Raw genomic sequence first — 19613 nt, forward strand, 5'->3', positions numbered from 1 at the left:
TGCTCTACATAGATGAAATGTGAAAGAAGAACCCCAAATACTTGAAAACTGCCAGCTCAGGGAAATGTACTCTTTCCAGTTTCAGCTCAATACAGCCTCTGCTCATCTTCTGCTCCTTAATCTTTGATTAGGTAGTTTTACACTTCAATACAGATGCCCCTTTCCCCTTTCCTGGATCAAGTTGTAGTTCAGTGGTGTAAGAAGTTACTTCAAATCCATAGAGTGAAGCAAGTTTGGGAACAGAGAGCTTGCTAAGACACACTGAAGACATCACTCATCGTTAAGTCCTGCTGATATACTCAGACTGAGATGTTCCTTTCTGTAACTGCAATCTGCATGCAAATATCTCCTCTGGAATTCTTGTTTCCATTCTGATGCCATTTAGCAGTCTGGAGCAAAGACAAATGCTCCCACCTACTGTCAGGCAAACTTTTTTTTTCCCTCTCCACTCTTTGGAGTTCCAAAGAGAATTTCTGTCTTTGTCTGATGCCATGTGACAGAATTGTTCCCCCATTGCATTTTTCCAGGCATCAGACAGAAAACTACAACCTGACTCCAACAGAATCACACAACACTATGACATGAGTAGCAGGACATGCAATCCTTTCATGTTCACTGCTAGAGTTTCCTGAAGAGGGATCTTGGCTCTAAAGACATCATAACCGCTGTCCTAACCTCTGTGGAAAAAGCTTCAGTGGGCAACCTGGATTAATTCCAAGGCAAGTGCAAAGCTGCCACCATCTTGATGACACACATTTGCCAATCTGGATGGAGTGATACGGACACAAGACAATCTGTTTTAGGTGGGGCTAAAGATCTTTATCAAAACAACCCAGCTCAACAATTCTTGGAGAGCTGGTCAATGCCAGCCCTGCACAGGCACTGGAATTTCAGCCAGGTGAGAAGCAAGGCTTTCACAAGTTGCCATTTTTCCTTTCTCACAAATTTTCATTGTTAAATCGCTGCCTGTGTAGATAGGTAGACAGGAGGAGACTGCAGCTCTAACTGCAGAGAACCTGATGCTGCACAGAATAAGCCAGGCACAGCTCTAGCTTCCTCAAATGTCCTGTCTCTGCAGCTTGATTTTGGCCCATGCCAGCTGAAAGTACTTTTTCTTCTCTGAATGTGATCAGTGCAACAGGTACTCCCCTCTTTTCTCTCCCCAAAACACAACTTTCTTCCTTATGCGCATTTCTCTGAGAATCACCGGTGTTGCTCAAACAAATGCTGTGAAGGACCCTTCCCAATACATAGCACTGAACAGTAAGAAAAGCACACATACCTTGCTTGATTTTTTTGGTTATTGTCACTTGACATTTGATGCACTTCTTCATTCTCCTGGAGCATTCTACCAAAACGATACAAGGAGGGATTACAATCAAGCCCACCAATGCCAGAAGCGAGAGGAAGAGAACAGGCTTAAGAACATCAACTTTTAAATGACCTGAGAACTCCCTGGGTGATTACGAGACTGTTCCTGCATGGAAATGAGGACGTGGCCTTCTTTTTGAGCTACCTCCTAGGCTTTTGGTTTAGTCCTTCCTATGTTAGTAGCAATTAAAACACCTTTACCTCCTCACATCTCCGTGCTGCCAGAACTATTGCCATCGTGGAGGCAAAACAGCTCTTTATTCTGTGTGAAAAGGATGCAGCCCTCACACACAGCCCTTACCAAATTCCCTGGGGTTGGACTGAGGGAGCCCTGATGAGGTTACAAGCTTGCAGACATGTTTGAGCAAGCTGCCATTAAAACAGCCGAGATACAAATGGGTAACAAAAGCCAGAGGAGGGGGAAATCCTTCTCAGGAGGTTTGGATGGATAAAACACTGCCAGCCAGAACTGAAACGTCTGGCCTTCCTTCTGAATTACCCAGGGCATCCATAAGCACTGCCTGGGGGGCCTATCAGCAGGTGCTCAGCACAATGGGTGCCTGTCATGGATAGTTTTGGCCATCCTATCTAGAAACAGTGTTGTTGAAGTCATTCTGGGGTTGTTTCAGGTCACACACAGCTCGAGAGACCTTGATATATGGGAGTCTAGACAGGGAGGCTGCATGGTGGAATGGGAAAGGGGGAAAAAAAAAACAAAAAACACAGAAAAAGCAGAAGAACTTACCTTCACAGACAATACTGTGCTGGCAGGGGAAGAAATGGATGAGCAAGGCCAGCTCTGAGCAGACCAGGCACTCTGTGGGGACTGCCACGCTTGAGACACTCAGGTTGGTCATCGTGTTGGGGGTGGTGTGCACGCGGCGAAGGCTGCAGGTGACAGCTGAGCAGTCTGAAGAAACCTGCTGTTCCCTGCAACAGAGAACACCTCGTGAAATTTGAGCCACATACTCCAAGTCGTTCTTCAGCAACACACAAAATTGCATTAATCCCTGGGAAACATTCCACGTGGAGACTGCTGGCTGATCAACTGCGGCTCTAACTTGTGTGCCTTCAGTGCCTTTGTGGGACCAACTCAGCCTCTACCTTGGATTCTGAGATTCCTTGGATTCAAAATCCCCAGATGTTTAAAAACGTTTAAAGAGATGTATTTCACCTGTTATTTAAAATGAACCAGGAGCATGGCCAATTACAGAAGCCGCTGCCTGGTTCCCCCTCCAGCAGTAACATACCTGCAGGTCTATGCCCTCAGATCAAACAGAACTCTGCTTTCATATTTGCAGTCAAAATCCAAACAAAAGTTCCTCAGAACCTGAGAAATTTCACTTGCTACTCTCCCCTTGGCACTTTCTAAGCTATTCTCTCGTCAGCTGAAAAACAACCATTTATCTAGCTCTGGAATAAATTCTGCAGATTCTGGCACCCACTCTTTCATTGCATTTCGTCTCTGTTCAGACTTTAAATACCTCTAACTGCAGAATCCAGTGAAAGCAAAACAGAATCCAAAATTACCCTGCAGAGACAAGCTGCTCTTGCCTTTGGTGGACAGTCTTCTCAGACTGCCTCAGGGCTCTCCAAGTCAGGAGGCTGAATTTGCGTGAGCAGCGTTCATCTGCTTTTGCCAACTGTTTCCAATGGCAGAAGGCACCCTTAAAGAGGCCCTGAGAAACACAGTGCCAGCAACCAGCTCCAGATGAAACAGGAGGTGCTCAGACTGACATCTGATGTGTTTCAGGAAAGCTTCATCCTTCCTGGCATGGCAGCTGTGACACCACAGTGCTGGGGGAGCACTCGACATTTTACAAGGAAATTTACTGCAGTTAGTTCCCAGAGGATGTGCGTTTACCTGAATTTCTGTGAAAAGTCTTTGATGATCTGGACAATCCTTCCGTCTGTAACAAGGTCTAAAGGAGACTTTCCCCGATGGTTTGCATAATTAATATCTGCTCCTTCTTGTGCTAAGTAACATGCAATTGCAGTTCCAATATTCAACTCTACGTTTCCAAGAAAGCCAGAAGCCTGCAGCTAAAAGATGTTGAGAAACACTCTGTTAATAGAAAAGTCTGTTACATAGCTGTATGAAATTCTAAACAGAATCTTAATCCTTGTATCGACAATTTAAGAGTGCAATTTTGCACTCACGAAATGCAAGAAGATCCTTCAGCATACAAATAACAGATTCAAGCCTTGCATTCCAGGAACAGAAGTACATAAAACTGCTCCTAAGTGGTACCTAATCATTACTAACCATAGCAATAGGCATTCACTTCTTCAGTTTGTGAAAAGAAAGCACAAAGTGTACACCGAAGGCAGTGCAGTAAATACCAGTTGCTGAGCAGCTGGTGTATGGATCCTTAAGCAGCAGCAGCTATTTAAAAAGCCAGGCTTTTATATACATGATCCAAACTCTGAACAATTTTCTACTGGTTTAAAAGATCGGAGTGTTTAAGTAGATCAGGGCATGTAAAATTTGACATGAGAGAATCTGCAGAATCTAGATACAGCATTGCTGTTAATAGTATTGGGAACAATATTCACAGACACATTGTGTTGAGATTTCTGCCCCCAGGACTGGCTATTGGCCACCCCTCGTACCAGCTAAAGCCCAGCAGCTAGGAAAGCTGTTGTGCAGACTTAATGAAACGATAAAACCCGTTTTTGCTGCTGATCCCTTTGCTTAAATTTATGGGCAGAGACATTCAGAAGTGATTGTTCGGCTGGTGTGAGATGCCATTGTGGATATCAGGACCTGAGGCTGGAGTATCTCTGGCCATGCACTGGTGCTATCAATTCCTGCTGTCAACGCTGGTAGCTTGGTAATGAGCAACATGAAAGCAGGGTGGTGCACTTTTTCAAGTGCCAACAGGTAGAAAGGAGGAATGGGAATTTGGTACACAGCATGTGCCCCTTCAGAATGTCAGTCTGAATTATGCTTATTTCAAATTACAATACAAACTCTATGCCAGATTTTTCAATATTATCCCCACAATGGAATAATTCTCAATCCATCCATAATGGATAACCAGTGTTTGCAGTCTTGGCTTGCACTGCAAATTTGGTGCGTGCACATGTTGGTATTTATATGGATGACAAAACACTTTGAAAAGCTAATCTAATATCTTGGCCAAAAAGACAGATTAAGCTTCCAATACTTGCATATCATGCACTGACTTCTAGATCTAAGGCCTATCCTGAAATGACCCATGTTCAGGCTGAGGAAGAAATTCTGCTCTTCTGAATGTCATCAGCCATGGTACACATACAAAGTCTATCCCTGAGAGGTAGCAGAAATGCTGAAAAGCAGTTTTTCCACTGCACTTGTGCTTTTGCAAATTGACAAATCTTGCAAAAAAAAGTCTAGCGTTGTATAATTTGCTTTTGCTCTGCAGTGAAAGATGGAAAAAGTGTATATATATATTCATATAACCATATATATGGATATATTCATATTTCCATGAATATGGAGCAAGATGGTGAAATCCAGTTCAGGCTTTATAGCAACACAGCCTTCATCATATATAATACGTCTCATCTTTCACATTCTGCAGTACATTTGCAGGTAACTGGGGTGTTTGTGGTTAGCTAGCCTCATATTTTCTACGCCATCAGATAGAAATGAATTGCCGTGGTTCTGGGGCAGGAATTAAACCCAAAAGCTCTTGGCTCTGTGAGCAGATTTATGATCTTTCCCATGTCGAGAAAGCAGCACACAATGCTAATAAAAAAATGGGAGGATACAGGATGAATTGGTGTCTGACTATGCAAAGTTTAGTGCTATAAAACCAAGCACACTCTCAGCAGATTTATTCACTGCATGAAGGTTTGCTTCATGTTTAGCTAGACGGGCTTTGCACAATTTCACTGCCATCCTTTGCCCTCTTAGATCCCGCCATCTGCAGCCACACCATCATCACCATGCATTCTCCTGCCCTTGGTGCTGGAATTTCTCCAGTTCCCAGCTCACCGTGGAAAGAAGGGACAACCCCATCTCCCCTTCACGCTTCTCCATCATGACTGACATCAGCTGCTGTCGTTCCAAGGCAATGTGCATGGCCGTGTCCCCATCCTCGTCTTCAGCATTGACATCACTGCCTTCGCTGACCAGCAGTTGCACCATCCCTACGTGTCCCTGGATGACAGCCAGGTGCAGAGGGGTTTGATTTCGGTTGTTCTTGAGGTTGACATCACAGCGACCCTTGAAGAGAAGAATTGCATCAAACAAAAAGAGCTATCACTGCTGAGTTTGGCTGAAGAAGAGCGCTGCAGTTATGGTACTTGCTAAAGCCCTGAGTCTCAAGTCCATCTGCAGGACAGAAATAAAGATATCTCCAAGAGAGTGCTGTATGATCTAGCTCTCTGTATTTTGGCCATATGACCCACACACCTCTGCATCACACACAGCATTAATTCAACAAAACTTAGGAGGTTGGAGGATGGGAGAGCTAAGAGTTTTGACGGTGGCTTTATTTTGTTTCTTACCTCTTTGATGAGAATTTCTGCCACTTCTTTGTGATTATTGAGAGCAGCAAGGTGCAGGGCAGTGAAGCCATCTTCCTTTTTGGAGTCAACTAACTGTCGAGCTCTTGCTAGAATCTTCTTTATGGCTCTAGAACATTGGAGGTAAACCAGAGACAGAAGAATTACTTTATTGGGAAGGAAAACAATGCAGAAGAGACAGGTCTGCCTCTTAGGTTCCTCAATTTTAAACAGGCAGCACTATGAGCTGTCAAATGCGATGCAGAGTGCTCCCACTATCTTGCAGACAATTACAAGAATAAAAAAATTACACATTCACTGATGATTTTGTCAGCATAATCATCACAGAACCACGCTCCTTTCTGGTATTGCTACACTTGCACACAATTCAGGGCAAATTCTGCCTTTGTCTCTCCAGTATTGGAACAACATTTTCTAACAGACTTTTGCTAGCAGCTTTAATGAGGCAGAGCATTATACCACTCTGCTGCCTTCAAATATTGCACACACTGCCAGGAAGCTTGCTGCAGAAAAGTCGCACAGCCTGTCTGTACTAGTGCTTTGCACTACTTGCATTGCTAAAAATATCTCAAATCGGATGTAATGAGTTGGATGATCTCAGCCTTTCCCTTCTTCCTTGCTCAGTAACCATTTCTGCAGAGAATTAACACATTAGCATAAGAATTAAGAACTAGAGAAGCAAGGAAAATGAAGAAAAACACTCAGATTCTTGAGATCATTTTTTTTTCCCAAAAAGAACACGTAGCAAATGTAGCAAATTCTCTGCTCTAAGTGCCTTATAGGTGAGTCAGTTCCCCCAGCTCAGCTGGGTGCTAACGAGCTAGGGTTCACAGCTTCTTAAGAAGCATTCAAGCAAGACTTTATCACCATCTAGCCCCAGACCACCTAGCCAAGCTGTGTGTTCCCCAGGAACACATACTGATGTTGGTTCACTTACAGCTTGTTGCCTTTTAGAGCAGAATAGTGGAGCAGGTTGAAGCCTTGGCAGTTCTGGACAGTGAAATCGATGTTGGGTACTTCAGTGAGAATCTCAATGATGACTTTGTAATCTGCAGTGATAGCATAATGCAAGGGGGTGTCTCCCTGGGAATCCTGTAAGAGGATACCAAAGCAGAATACAACACCACACATTAGCAGCAGGTCAGCTCTCACTGGAAGGAGGAGTCCAGCACAACAGTTGCTACTGGACTGAACTAAGCAGACTCGCAGTGATGAAGGGGTAGACCCCAAACTGGAATTTCAGAGTACAAAATGTAAATGAATACTTCTCTGGTGCACCTCACAGCATTTTAAGAGACCTACCTTCAAATTCTGCTAAGCAACAAATGATGCATGATGTTAAGAGAAGCAACCCCCCACCACAAAAGATAAAAACAACACCAAAACCACCAAAACCCAAATCCCTCAAACCCCCAAACTTACTGGGAGGTTGACATCACAGTTGAGCTCGCAGAGGGCCTGCACCACCTCTGCGAATCCTTGACTGACAGCAACATAGAGTGCTGTGCACTTTGCATTGTTTAGCAGGTCTCCGTTGGCTCCTTTACTAATAAGCACGCGGGCAACTTCAGCTTGGTTTCTGATTTAAAGGCAAGGAGTAAGACAGGTTAGATTCAATGCTGTACAGACAATAGATTTTTCACTTCTTGCCAGCCTACAGAAATTGTTTGTTTTAATTTTTTTGCATCCTCCCAGCCTGACCCCATCTCCTCTTAGTACTTAAAAAATAAATAAATCTTCCTAACTTGTACTCTAGAATCTGCTCTGTTTTAAATCAACAGGAATCTCCCACTCTTGATAATGAAGAATTCTTCCCTGGGAGCTAACAATGAAATTCAACCTTTTACGTTGCTCTGGAAAACACGTGCACTACCAAAAGCAAGCCACCAAACTAATTCCAACCACTAAAACTCCAATCACCAAATGCTCTTATCACTTGTTCCGATTCCCCTCAAATTTTACAGCATAGAAACTGACCTAGGTGTGGACACTAAGTCAGCATACTGAGAAATTCACCTGTAGTCCTTTTTAGATCACACGCCAATTTCTAACAAGGCAAAAGAGAAAAACCCTCCCTCCTCAGCTTCTCCCACGTGCTCTGCACACAGACAGTCCATTTACACCTAGAAATGTCCTTTTGCAGCCCTTTAGGTCCTGTCTCAGGGATAGCAAGAAAAGATCTCGTACCCAAAAGCTGCATAGTGCAGTGCTGTATCCCCCTCTTCATCCCTTAGGTTGACAGTGGCATGTGCCTGCAGCAAAATCTTGACCACATCCAGATACCCCTGATAGGAGGCGATCTGCAGAGCGGTTCTGCCCTGATTCTTGCTGTCGACCTACAGGAAGGACAAAGACACAGCAAACAGCTCGCTTAGTTAGGGGAAGACCTTGCCTTGAGTTCCGGCCTCAGCAGGATGAAAGCCACCAGCTGCAGACCTGTGGTATGCTCAGAAATGCTAAGCAGAATCTGTGCCCTGACACCTCTGCTTTACGTACATCAACTACAAGGCTGACCTTGTCCCAAAATATTCCTAACAGGGAAGGGGATTGCACATTTAGTCGAGAAGGGAGAAAAGAGATGGAAGCCAGGGCTCTGTTTGCAGCTCTGATGCCAAATTCCTCTATGCCTGCAAGCAGAATACTTCTTGATACCTCTGCCAACAATTCCTTTCCTAATAGGAAAATGCATGAGGAGATCAAATTAGCTTTGCATAAGGTTTGGATGCCAAGCCCCCACTGTTCTGTGTTACTCCAGGTACTTCACTGGGCACACTGGCAGGAGGGTAAATCAGTGCTGAGGTGCTACAATGACATTTCTTGAGAACTAAAGGGACTGAAGAACAAAGAGAAGGCTGTAGGAAATGCAAGACAAAAAAGGAAAGGAAGCTACTGAAATCAGCAGGAGGTTAAAGAGAAGAGATGAAGGAGCTGGCAAAACCTCAGCTGACTGGCAAGCAGAACAAAGTTTGTTTCCCCTGCAGCTGGTTCTGTGCAGCCGTCAGGAGAGCAGAACAGGCAAGACTTCAATTCACTTGATGATGGGTGAGTCATTCAGGCAAGGAGGCGTTAGAGGCCATTGCATTATTCTGCCATTTACACAAGACAGACAATGCCGGTAAGTTGGAAAGCCCTAGGCAAGCAAGCCTAACTTGCACTACAAAGTATATAACACTCTTGCTGTGTGTAATACTCTTACAGAAGTGCTAATTCATTATTAGAAATATTTTAATAGAATATAAAATAGAAATCTAATAAAACTAACAGCAATGTATTCCTAACTCTTGGCGCTTACTTATCTGATAACAAACACAGATGTTTGGCTGTTCCTCCCATCTCCAGAGCTCCTTTATCTTTTTACATAAGGAACTACAGCAAGTACCAGAAAACAATCCATTACAGCAGCTTCAAGGGGCTCAGAATCAGTCCTTTCAGCCATCTGCTTGCTCCTGCCTGCAGACACAGCCTCAATAAAACTTGAATCTTGCTACCACTGGTTTCCAAGGACACTGCTGAAATACTTCATTTCCCACTTCTCCTTTTTAAACCTGCTTTCAAACCTTAGACCCCTCACTGAAACGGCTGGAACCTGCAGTCAGCTGGAAAGAGTGACTTGAGTTGATGCGATCCTAACAGCAGCACTCTGCAAACAAATTTCTCTGCAGCAAATCCATCCCAGTTCCCTACTCCAGTCAGACTGGAGATAAGACTCTGCACAGACTTGCACAGCGCTGGATCTGGGCAGCTTTTCTCTTTCCTGTTTCCAACAATTTATTTAGCAAGGTTATGTAAGGACAGATGCATTCAGTCAGGCATAACCTGTGGCTTTCCTTTCAAAAAGGGGCTAGATTCTTGGACATCCTGGTACTGTTTTCATATATATATATGAATACAGGTTTTCCTAATTCTAAAGGTACAGTGCCCATATAGGAAATCTAGCAAAAGCCTGCTTTGGAAACACACTATAGGGACAAAGCTCCAGGTCAGCTTCAATGCCACGCTCTGAAGCCATCCAATATTCACATTTAATTTACATGTTTAATCCTAAATCACAGCAAAATTAGCTAATACAAGGTCTGAAAAAATCATTTCTCTCCCTTCTTTCTCCCTACTCAATGACAAGATTTGATGATAGTATTTTAAAGCACAACAAAGAGTAACCATTCAGGATGTTTCCAGAACTTGCCTTGTCCGGGTACTTCTGAAGGAGTTCCCGGACTTTAACTGCGTTGTTGAGCGCTGCCCAAATAACAAGACACCCCGCGTGGTCTGACTCTGTCTTCTGCGACAACAGCTTCTCCAGTACGGTAATCAAAGTGCCTGCAGGGGAATGAGAAACAGCAACGGGTTAACAGCCCCAGAGAGCATGTGTATAGTTGGCACAGCACAGCTGAAGAATCACTGTACACGCCTGCAATACCTCTTAGCTCACACAGAGCTTTACAGATTTGTAGCTTACACAGAACTCTGGCTTTATGTTTTGAGGACCCAAAAGACAAAAGAGACCACGATTCAGAAGACGAACACAGAAGAATTATCACCAAAAGGCAAATAATCTGAAGAGGAATGAGAGTTTGGGAAGATGCTGTTGGCAAGAATACAGCTCCTTTCAGGCCTGCCCTCCAGCCACAGGTTTTTGAATGTTTGAATGGACAGAGGTTCTACAGGGCAGGGCAAAATTAAAAAGCTTGGGCTTGTATGCAACTTCTCCCTGGAGTCTAAATTGAGGAAACAGTTTATGACCTATCTGCGTGGCAAAACAAACAGAATCATCAAGTCTGTTATCTCTCCCACATGTTCCTAACCTACAATGGAAACTAGTGAGGCTACAAGCAATTTTAGGAGCAGATGTACAAAGCAGGCAGAATCCCCTCTACACATCATAAGGTCCCAAGTCCAACTTCAGAGTGGACTGAGGAAAACACTCCTTGGTTTGACAGCACGTCCACATAAAGACCTGGGAATATTTCAAGCATTCACGAATTATTATCCTCCTACAGGAAAAGCAGCAGGATAGAACAGGAAATTGAGACAGATCTGGGCAGAAATAACTGAACCTAGGGCAGCACTATGGCTAGCAGTCCTGAATACAGAGCTCTGTATTTGCCTGTTAGGCCCAGCTTTGCTTCCCCAAAAAGACAAAGCTTGATTTTGGAGCTCCATCCAGGGAAGAACAGGCAGATGGAGTTTAGCACTGTCCAAAGCGTGCTGCTGTTGTTACAACCAGAGCAAACATTTCTCAACCCCTGCCAGCCCAGACGCCCTCATTCTCACTGTCTCACTTTTAGATTCCTTTGCATTCTCCGTTGTCATGAGATTTGCTTCCTCGTCTCTCTGGTAGGCTGTCAGGCAAGCTGGGTTAAACGTCCAGGACTGCTCCCCAACCGACACTCGTAAGTCTCCATCCCCATACACCTTGATCACTTTGCCAATGTGCCCTAGGGTCTGCAATGGAAAGAAAAAGGATTTTTAAAAGGTTAAACAGCAGGCTTCTCATCTCAGAACCAACGCAACGCTTCTAAGAGAGGTTTCGCAGGCGGCACTCCTGCTGTGTGAAAAGAAGCACTAAGCAGTGACACGCGCGCAGACAGCCCCCACTTGGAGGACACCAGAGGGTTCTCAGCACTTTCGCTATTACTGGCTTTACATAAGAAGGGTTTCCCAGACATAGTACAAATATCTACAAAGAAAGCTGGTGACACAACAAAACTTAGCCCGCAGAACCCTAAGAGAACTGAAAATCGGGGTTAGGGAAGGTTTCCTCTATGCATTTAATTGTTCCTGGTCCGATCAGACCATTTTCCCCACTCAAGCACTTTTCCTGTCTCATTCCAGAGAACAGGGAAGAGCTTAAGAGGACTCATTTACCTCAGTTAGTGAAACCTCTCATCTGACTTACTGGTAGTCAAATTCTTTGCCAGATTCCCCACCTACCCGCTTTGCTTTGGGTTCTGCAATAGGATTGTATCAGCAATAGCACTAGGCAACGTTTCTTTGCAAGGCCTCAGCAGTCCCAGCAGGGTCTGTGCTCTCACTGACCAGCAGGAATGCTGGAGGGCCGTGCAAGCCCAGTCACCATTCCTAATTGCTGAGGAAAACTCAGGAAGTTACTGGACTGTCCTGGAACTGACGCGCACTCACAGGTGCCATTTCATCTGTCCACTCCCCATGACCAGGTTGGAATCGCTTCACTGTTTCCATATCATCTATCACTCGGACAACATCACCAACCCAAAAGGTGTTGAGCTACAAGAAAAAAAAAGTCATAAGCTTTTTGGGGGATGAAGCCAAAAAAAAAAAAAAAAAAAAAAGCGATCAGTTCCCACCCCCACCCTCAGCAATCCCAACCAAACACCAAAAACCCATCCACGCAAAAACCAAGGCATTACAAAACCTAAGTACAGTTCCCAAGAAATCTGAAATCAATGCACTGCAAAACAAACACAGCCCAAGGGCTCCAGTATTGCTGTCTTAAGCCAAGCACACATTTAAAAGGGAAATAGCTTGGGACAGAACAATTTTCTTCTTTTTCTTCAAACCATTCATAAATAATAGCATCATGAAGTACTTGGAACTTTCCTTGGTCTATCCCCTCACCGTACCTGGAGACTTTAATTCATTTTAATAAGGAAGTTAAATCCATTTTATTTAAAACAGGAAAAGCTCCAGTTTCTTTCTGAAGCTTTGCCAGATGCTCCCTCTGCTCACTGAGCTAAGAAAGGGGCACTCTCAAAACCCACTTCTTAAGGAGACCAATTCTGCACAGAACAGTCTGACACTGGACCATCCATTGGTGCTGGCTGGAGATTTTTTGCCCTGGTGTTCAATTCTTTCAGAATTTTGTAGTCTTCCAGCAGCTCCTTCTATACCTATTAGCCCCATTTCTAATAACCCCCATTTCAAGACCATGACCCTCTGGAGAAGGCCACAGCGATCAGCTTTAGAAATGCAAAGTTAGAAGAGATGGATTAAAGGCTCAGGTCATCCAGAGAGAAGCAAGAGAAAGATGCAAGAAGCCGAACAAAATGAAGATATAAGGAAGGAAAAGAAATCAAGTGGAAATGTTGTGGATGAAGGTTTGTCACAGATGAAAGGCAGCAGGAGGATGAGTTGTTGTAGGTCACTTGTTACCCTTCTTATCAAGGGAACAGAAATTAAGAAAGAATCTACCTCAAGAACTTCCAACATTTAAAATCTAAAGGTTCACACAACTGGACCTCCTAGTAGCCCAACTCCCCCAGTCTGCAGCTACCTGTTTCAGCTCTGAGTGCTTGCACTACTCTGCCTAGTACCACTGCTTTACAGCAGCAGTTTATTTCTTTGGCACTTGCTTGAGACCCCTTGTGTCCTACCACAGCAGGCTCAATTGCCAGCTGCAGCATTTCTAGTTCTGGCCAAGCTCCCTGGTCAGTACGTACCTTGGTCAGAGCTCCAGGATGGAAAGTCCAGCGGGTTTCACTGTTGAACTGGACCCTCACGTCCCCTCTGTCCGTGATTCTGTGCACAGTCCCTGTCTGGCCAATGAACTTTTGACAGAGGGGAAGAAAAAGCAGGGGAAAACCCCTAAATGAATCACATTGCTTAATCCCAAATCTGCTTTAAATGAGATGCAGTCATTTTTCTGCAAAAGGAGGGAAAGAGGCTTAAGAAGCTCCCTTAAAAGGAGCAGCATACGGGAGGCAGGACAGCAATTGGTATACAAACTGTAAAAATGCCTGAGAATGCAGCAGAAACTGTCCTCCTCTTTCCAAATGATAAAGGTGAGCAGAGATTACTACAATCTTTTTTTTTTTTTTTGTAAGACTTTTTTTTTTTTTTTTTGTACTGGCTTCCAAGATGCTGAAGCTACTCTTTTGACCCATCTCAGAGTCTTAGAAATTCTGCAGGGCTCTGCAAGGTATTCTCATACACCCCCAGATTTATCTGAACGTAAAAATCCGACTCCTGTGTCTTGTCAATAAAGGATTTCTACTTGTGATTTGCCTACCACAATATAAACATAGAAGGGAACATGCTACACAAAGACATTCAGGCAACCTCCTAGCCAGTGGTTACTTCTGCAGTGCTGAGAGAATGAGAAGGAGCAGCAGCATACCTCAGCCATTTTAGGATTCCAGCCCCCATGGCCCTCCTGCATCTCCCGCAAGATGTCGATGTCCAGGAGGCATTTCACCTTGTCCCCGTGCTGGAACGGATGCCTGTCTGTGCTTTCTTTCCTCTGCAGTTCAGCTGGCTTTCCTAGAGGGATGACACCACCCACACACATGGAGGACGCAATAAGCAGCTTTGTGTTGTGCTTGCCTTTGTAACAAGGGCAGCAAATCTGCGTAAGGCTCAATTGATGCAGAACAAGGGAATTCTACTTGTGGAGCACGCTGTACTCACTCTGTGGGGCAGCATACACAGAGAGATCGAAAGGATTTGACTCTAACTGGATCGTGGTATGGATGAAACATGAGGTACTTCTAACAACACACACCACAGGCATTCCTCGGGGAGTTTCATGCACCTGCAGCACCAAGAAGCTGCCTTGGCAGATCTCTCTCTTGGGATACAGCTGTGGGTATCTGATGGCCTTACACGATCTAACCACTAAAAGCCCAAACTGTTTTTACCAACTATAAAGCAATGTGTTCACACAGACTTGTTTTCAAGTCACAGTTTCTCAGGCTTACGCACCTAACTTGGGGAGATGCTCTTTGTAGTAAAAGCCACCAGATGCCTCCACAGTACATTTCAAGTCCACTTTTCCCTTGTGTCCAACTCGGTAGACGTTTGTGGTGCCATCAGCCCACGTAACGCTGGCCACGCTGCGTCCAGTCTCTACATCCCAGCCGCGAATATCGACCACACGTCCAGTTTTACCTTCACCACCTGATGGAAAGAGAGGGGAGAAAGCGTCCGGCTTGTATTTTCGCAGAGACCAACACACAGGAACACACCTGAGACAAAAATTAAACAACATTTTTCTTAACAAAGTCAAAACCAAGGAGAAAACATGTCTGTTCAACTATTCACCACAGATGAGCAGGCCCAGAGCTGAAAGTCAATAGCTGATAGATGAAATCCTGAGGGAGAAATTGCTGCCAGGAAGGATTTCTGTGGGGCCCTATCATAGGCTTTACACGCTCCATCTGTATAAGGTGCAAACAATCTCACTCACTCTTTAATTAGAGAAATTAAACTATAGGACAACTGAATTTGATTGACGTAGAGAATTTCCACGTGAAGCTGACTGAAAGCCAGGCAGCTATTTGCTTTGGAATAAACATGAAAAAGCTGAACTCTGTAACAGTGTAAGTGCCATTTCTCCTGGTCTACAGAAACGCTGCCCAGGTAGGCAGCACGCTGTGTCATGGCACCACACTGTGGCAAAGTAAAAACACAGCAGCGTTGGAAAATCTGCCCAACATCACCCCAGCACTGGTGAGGTGGAAGAACATCGGGTACTTTACCTGCACAAAGCAGAGAAGAACACCACTGAAACAGTCCAGAAAGTGGAGATTTTAGATTTATATACAAATGCACCGAATATAGTGACACAGTCTGAATTTGCAGCTTGCCTCCCTCTTTCTGCAACATCTGTCTCACCGGGTTGCCAGCGAGGTTCTGATTGCCTGCAAAGCTTTGGAAATTACCAACTTAAAGGAGTTTACTTCCTCATCTAACTGCACAGGATCTAAAAAATGACAATACAAACTAGTGTAATCCTTATTGCTTTACTGTAACTCCCCCTCCCTGTCCAGGTGCTTTTTTCTAAGGAGAGTGTTAGCATCCACTTCCATGGCGTTTGGGCTCAGGTGGCACCAAGGAAAAATATGTATACAAAGAAAAGATTTAAATGACTGAAGAGTTGTGAGGGTCAACCCTAAGCACAGCTGAACAAGAAGTCTGGTCACTTGGTACATTTTGCACTCAATGCTCTTTTTTTTGCAAAGGGCATCAGGAATACTAAAAGCCCCAGGCAAATAAAAGCAAGACCACACAATCAGCTTTATCAAGTAGATGCCACTGCCTTTAGCAGGCACAGGAGCACGTAATTAACACCCACACTCCCCTGGACGCTGTGACAGAGTTTGCAAGGTTCTGTATTACCACTGCTTCCATGTTGCCTCCTTAAATGGAAACAGAGCTGATGTTAGTGCTACCAGGAAGGGAAGTGCTGAAGAGCAAGCAGTAGTGGAAGGGGGCAGCTCCACCACGGAAAGACAAGGCAGTTTGAGAACAGCTGAGCACCTGGCCTTAGCTTCTCACTTGTTTTGCACCTACCACTGCTTTCACGTCACTGTTGTACGCAACACCAGTCTCAGACATGTAAATGTTGATCTGATCTCAAAAGGATGGCTAAGCTGGACTGAGCATAAGCTGCTTTTGCTCTCAAACCTGCAAGCAGCCACGTCCTCCACTGAACCCAGAGCTGCAATAAATGCTGGGGTCAACACCAAATGGGGAACCTCTGGACTTACAACTTAAGTTGTAATTATTAAGGGAAAAAGGAACCTATAAGGCTCTGGAATAGAAATGGACCATAAAGATTCCTTATCCCTGCAGCACTACAAAGAATTGCTATCAGTGAGTTAGTTGTGACATCAGGTCTAGAAAATGCTTTTTTGTCTCTGCATTTTCATCCTGAATTTGCAGTTCATACAGAAAGCAGAAGTCATTCTCCAGTAACCACAGCACATAGTTCTTCATCAGTGCTCCACGTCAAACCTAAACTATTCCTCTTCACTGCTCTTAAGTGCCCAAATAAGGGTAATTCCAAAGAACTCCAAAGGAAAAAGGAATACCACACGTCAGACAAACCTTAACTCCCACCACGGACAGAAGCGTTTTCAGGAGAGGACAGGTCTTTATTGTCCTGTAACATTCTGCACACTTACAGGTCTATAAAAGATCTGCCAGGATGGTTCCCATGAGCTTTCACATTTATGAAACAGGGGCAGCAAAACTTCCCTCCCACACCCTGAATGAATGCATAGGGTCTATGTCACAGGTATGTTTCTAAACAGATACAAGAGAACAAATATTTAAAAACCAGCAACCTGCATCATCTGAACAGCTTCCCTCAAAGCTGCAGCTCAGCACACGCATTTTCAACCAGCAATACAGCAAAAAGGAAGATAGAAAAAAATGGAATGGTCTTTTACAGGAAGTCTGAGAAGCAGCTTACCATCTTGGTTACCCCATTCCCAGTCTGGGCCGCGAACTACTTTAGCCCCCTGGAAAGTCCCTTTTAATGTGATACGAGTCAGATTCTGTCGGGGACTCACGACGACTCTGAAAAACAAAATCAGGAAACAAATTTATTATTACCGATCACTTCATAAAGCTCTCTTCCAACTAAGGTCCATTGTATCAGGACCAAGTGGGCCACACTTAGAGAAAAGCATGGCTTGAGTTCTGAAAAGCACATAAAACATGCTAGAAAACAATAAAGTATCTGAACAGGGACATTGGTCCTAAAAGCTGGTCTCCCAGAAAGGTCAGAATACTTACAGAAAGACAACTAGTGAATAATATACTGGACTAAGAAGGATCCAGGCTTTTCTTCAAACATTATCAAAATTTGTGAGACCCACACTGAGCTTTATAAAGCTCTGGACTTCCCTCAACTGTGGGATGCAGATAATTGGGGATAGAGGCTGCTGTGCATGCATGAGGAGAGGCAGATGTCAGTGAAAGTCCACGGAGACAGACATCTGCACACGAGCGGCACAACTGTGGTGGGGCTTCTCTCTCACGGTGTGGGACACCAGAACGTCACCTCGCTGAAAGCTGAACACAAAAATCCCAAATAACTACACTTGCTCACTTGCACACAGCACACTCAGCAGTGAATCGAAGAAAGAACGTCATTTAAGAACTTCAAGAGCTCTGAGGGGGCTGCGTAAAGCAAAAATATAACCCAGCAGCTCCAAAGAATTATTATTTCCCCACACGTTCTATGGGATGCACAAGCTGCTAATTATATTAGGACAAAGACGCTCGCTGAGGACCAACTATGACTGCTGTGAACGCATGCAAACTAATATTTTTATCCATAAGCACTTACCAGCTTTCTACACCAGAAGGTGCAACATCTGCAACCCAGTTATCCCAATCTGGCTTTAGTAACTTCACCCCACTGCCTACATAGACCAGGGGGAGCCTTGCAAAAAATACCATCAAGGAATCCTGAACGTCACAGCAGCAGGGCACGCTGGTTTTCATTGCCACCTGTGCCCTTTAAGACAATCCACATTTCCCCATGATGAGCACCCAGGTCAGTTAATACAGGTTTCACACAATGAAAACTTCCTTCTAAAATAGGTTCTGAGAGAGGGGGAAACAGAGGGACAAGAACAAAGCCTGTAACTCCTCTAGGAAGCCTGACATCACGTCAGGGGGAGAGGGACGCTGCCTTTTGGCTGCGTGGTGTCCCTCTAACTCCAAGGCGATGCCCGTGGGCATTACCTGCATGTAAGGAGTGGCTCAGGCAGCCTCCGAGCCCAAAGCCCTCAGGAGTTCAGCACATTTCATAACTAAGCTGCGGGCTGCACTGCCTCACTCACTTTCTGAAAAGCAGAGCAGATTAGACCAACAGCGCTGTGGCTAGCCTGCTCCCAGGATAACACACACCTTTATCTTCCCTGCCCTCTGCATCACAGGCATACACACCAATTCATCCTAAGGAGGAAAAAAAAATTACCTACGTGATAGTGAACAGGGGGTCTGACGTCCTGTTAAAGCAGCTCCCAATTCCCATAACGTTACAGTAGCTTCTCTGCTGCTCCTAGTTCCTTACCAAAAAGCTTTTTATAAGATACCGAGCCACCAAAGCCCTCGGAGCCGTTTGGTTTGGTCCCTGGGGTGCAATTCGCTTTGCTAGGTGACCACAGAGGTGCTGCAATCCATACCCTTAACCGCCCAGCTCCTCCCGCCAGGCTTAGTGGGTCCCAGACGGAGTGAAAAGTTCAGCAGCCCTACTACAGGGAAGGGGCGGGGAGCCTACCAGCAGCAGGGCTGACCTCACACCACCTTATTTATCTCCCATCTAATGCCTCCAGAGAGAAGGTAGAGACTCAGAAGGATAAAAAGCTTATGCCTGAACTCACTGTTTACTGATCCATCAAAAGCCTAAGTCTTTTACCTTTCTTAACTTGTTACCAGGTCTCCCACCTGGGTGTTTAAAAAGAGGGAGAAACTATTTACACATATTCCTCTCATCGTTTTCATTATCCTGATTGTAGCTCTGTAGGGGAGAAGATGAAGACAATTTTTTGAATGGTTGAGGGTTTTTATTTTTGTTGTTTGTTTCAGTGTTGTTTTTATTCTTTAAACACCATCAGTTGTTATGGAAGACAACAATGAAAGAAGGCACGGAGGCTCAGTGAAAAGAAATGCTTACCAGTGTTCATTTTATTGCACTGGTCCTGCCTTAAAAAGGGATAAACTACTGGTTTCAAGAACCAGCGTGGATTTGTGTATCCCATCTGAAACAGCTGAGCTACCACGTGCTATGTGCCCTGTATTTCCTCGAATACTTTCCTAACAATTTAGCAAAGATGTCTTAACGAAACCTGGAGACAAAGCAATAAAAACACACTTCTTTCTCTCCCCCTTTTCCTTTCTTATGCTCGTATAATCCTAAGAGCAGCCCTTCCCCATCTCAACAGCTCTCACGTTAGCTGTCACTTTGGGTAAATTTGTGGCTAGAGACCACGAAAAGAAAGCTGGGTTTCCTTAAT

The 19613-nt window shown here is 44.6% G+C and overlaps 1 protein-coding gene across 2 annotated transcripts in view; it reads right to left on the reverse strand.

The window, feature by feature from the left end:
* The window catches only part of MIB2 (MIB E3 ubiquitin protein ligase 2), a 40230-nt gene that overhangs the window by 1847 nt on the left and 18770 nt on the right, over positions 1-19613 (reverse strand). The window contains exons 5-19 of one of the 2 annotated variants that reach the window (XM_084494931.1): positions 17057-17163; positions 14563-14757; positions 13979-14121; positions 13302-13409; positions 12025-12129; positions 11166-11328; positions 10070-10203; positions 8074-8222; positions 7309-7465; positions 6824-6978; positions 5869-5995; positions 5354-5584; positions 3236-3414; positions 2117-2301; positions 1283-1348 (exon numbers count right to left, since the gene is read on the reverse strand). In XM_084494931.1, coding sequence (XP_084351057.1) covers positions 1283-1348; positions 2117-2301; positions 3236-3414; positions 5354-5584; positions 5869-5995; positions 6824-6978; positions 7309-7465; positions 8074-8222; positions 10070-10203; positions 11166-11328; positions 12025-12129; positions 13302-13409; positions 13979-14121; positions 14563-14757; positions 17057-17163 — 2204 coding nt within the window. The remainder of the gene's footprint in view (positions 1-1282; positions 1349-2116; positions 2302-3235; positions 3415-5353; positions 5585-5868; positions 5996-6823; positions 6979-7308; positions 7466-8073; positions 8223-10069; positions 10204-11165; positions 11329-12024; positions 12130-13301; positions 13410-13978; positions 14122-14562; positions 14758-17056; positions 17164-19613) is intronic. The other variant, XM_084494932.1, reaches the window with a different exon arrangement.

This window comes from Aythya ferina (genome assembly GCF_964211825.1).
Source record: "Aythya ferina genome assembly, chromosome: 21".
NCBI lineage: Eukaryota > Metazoa > Chordata > Aves > Anseriformes > Anatidae > Aythya > Aythya ferina.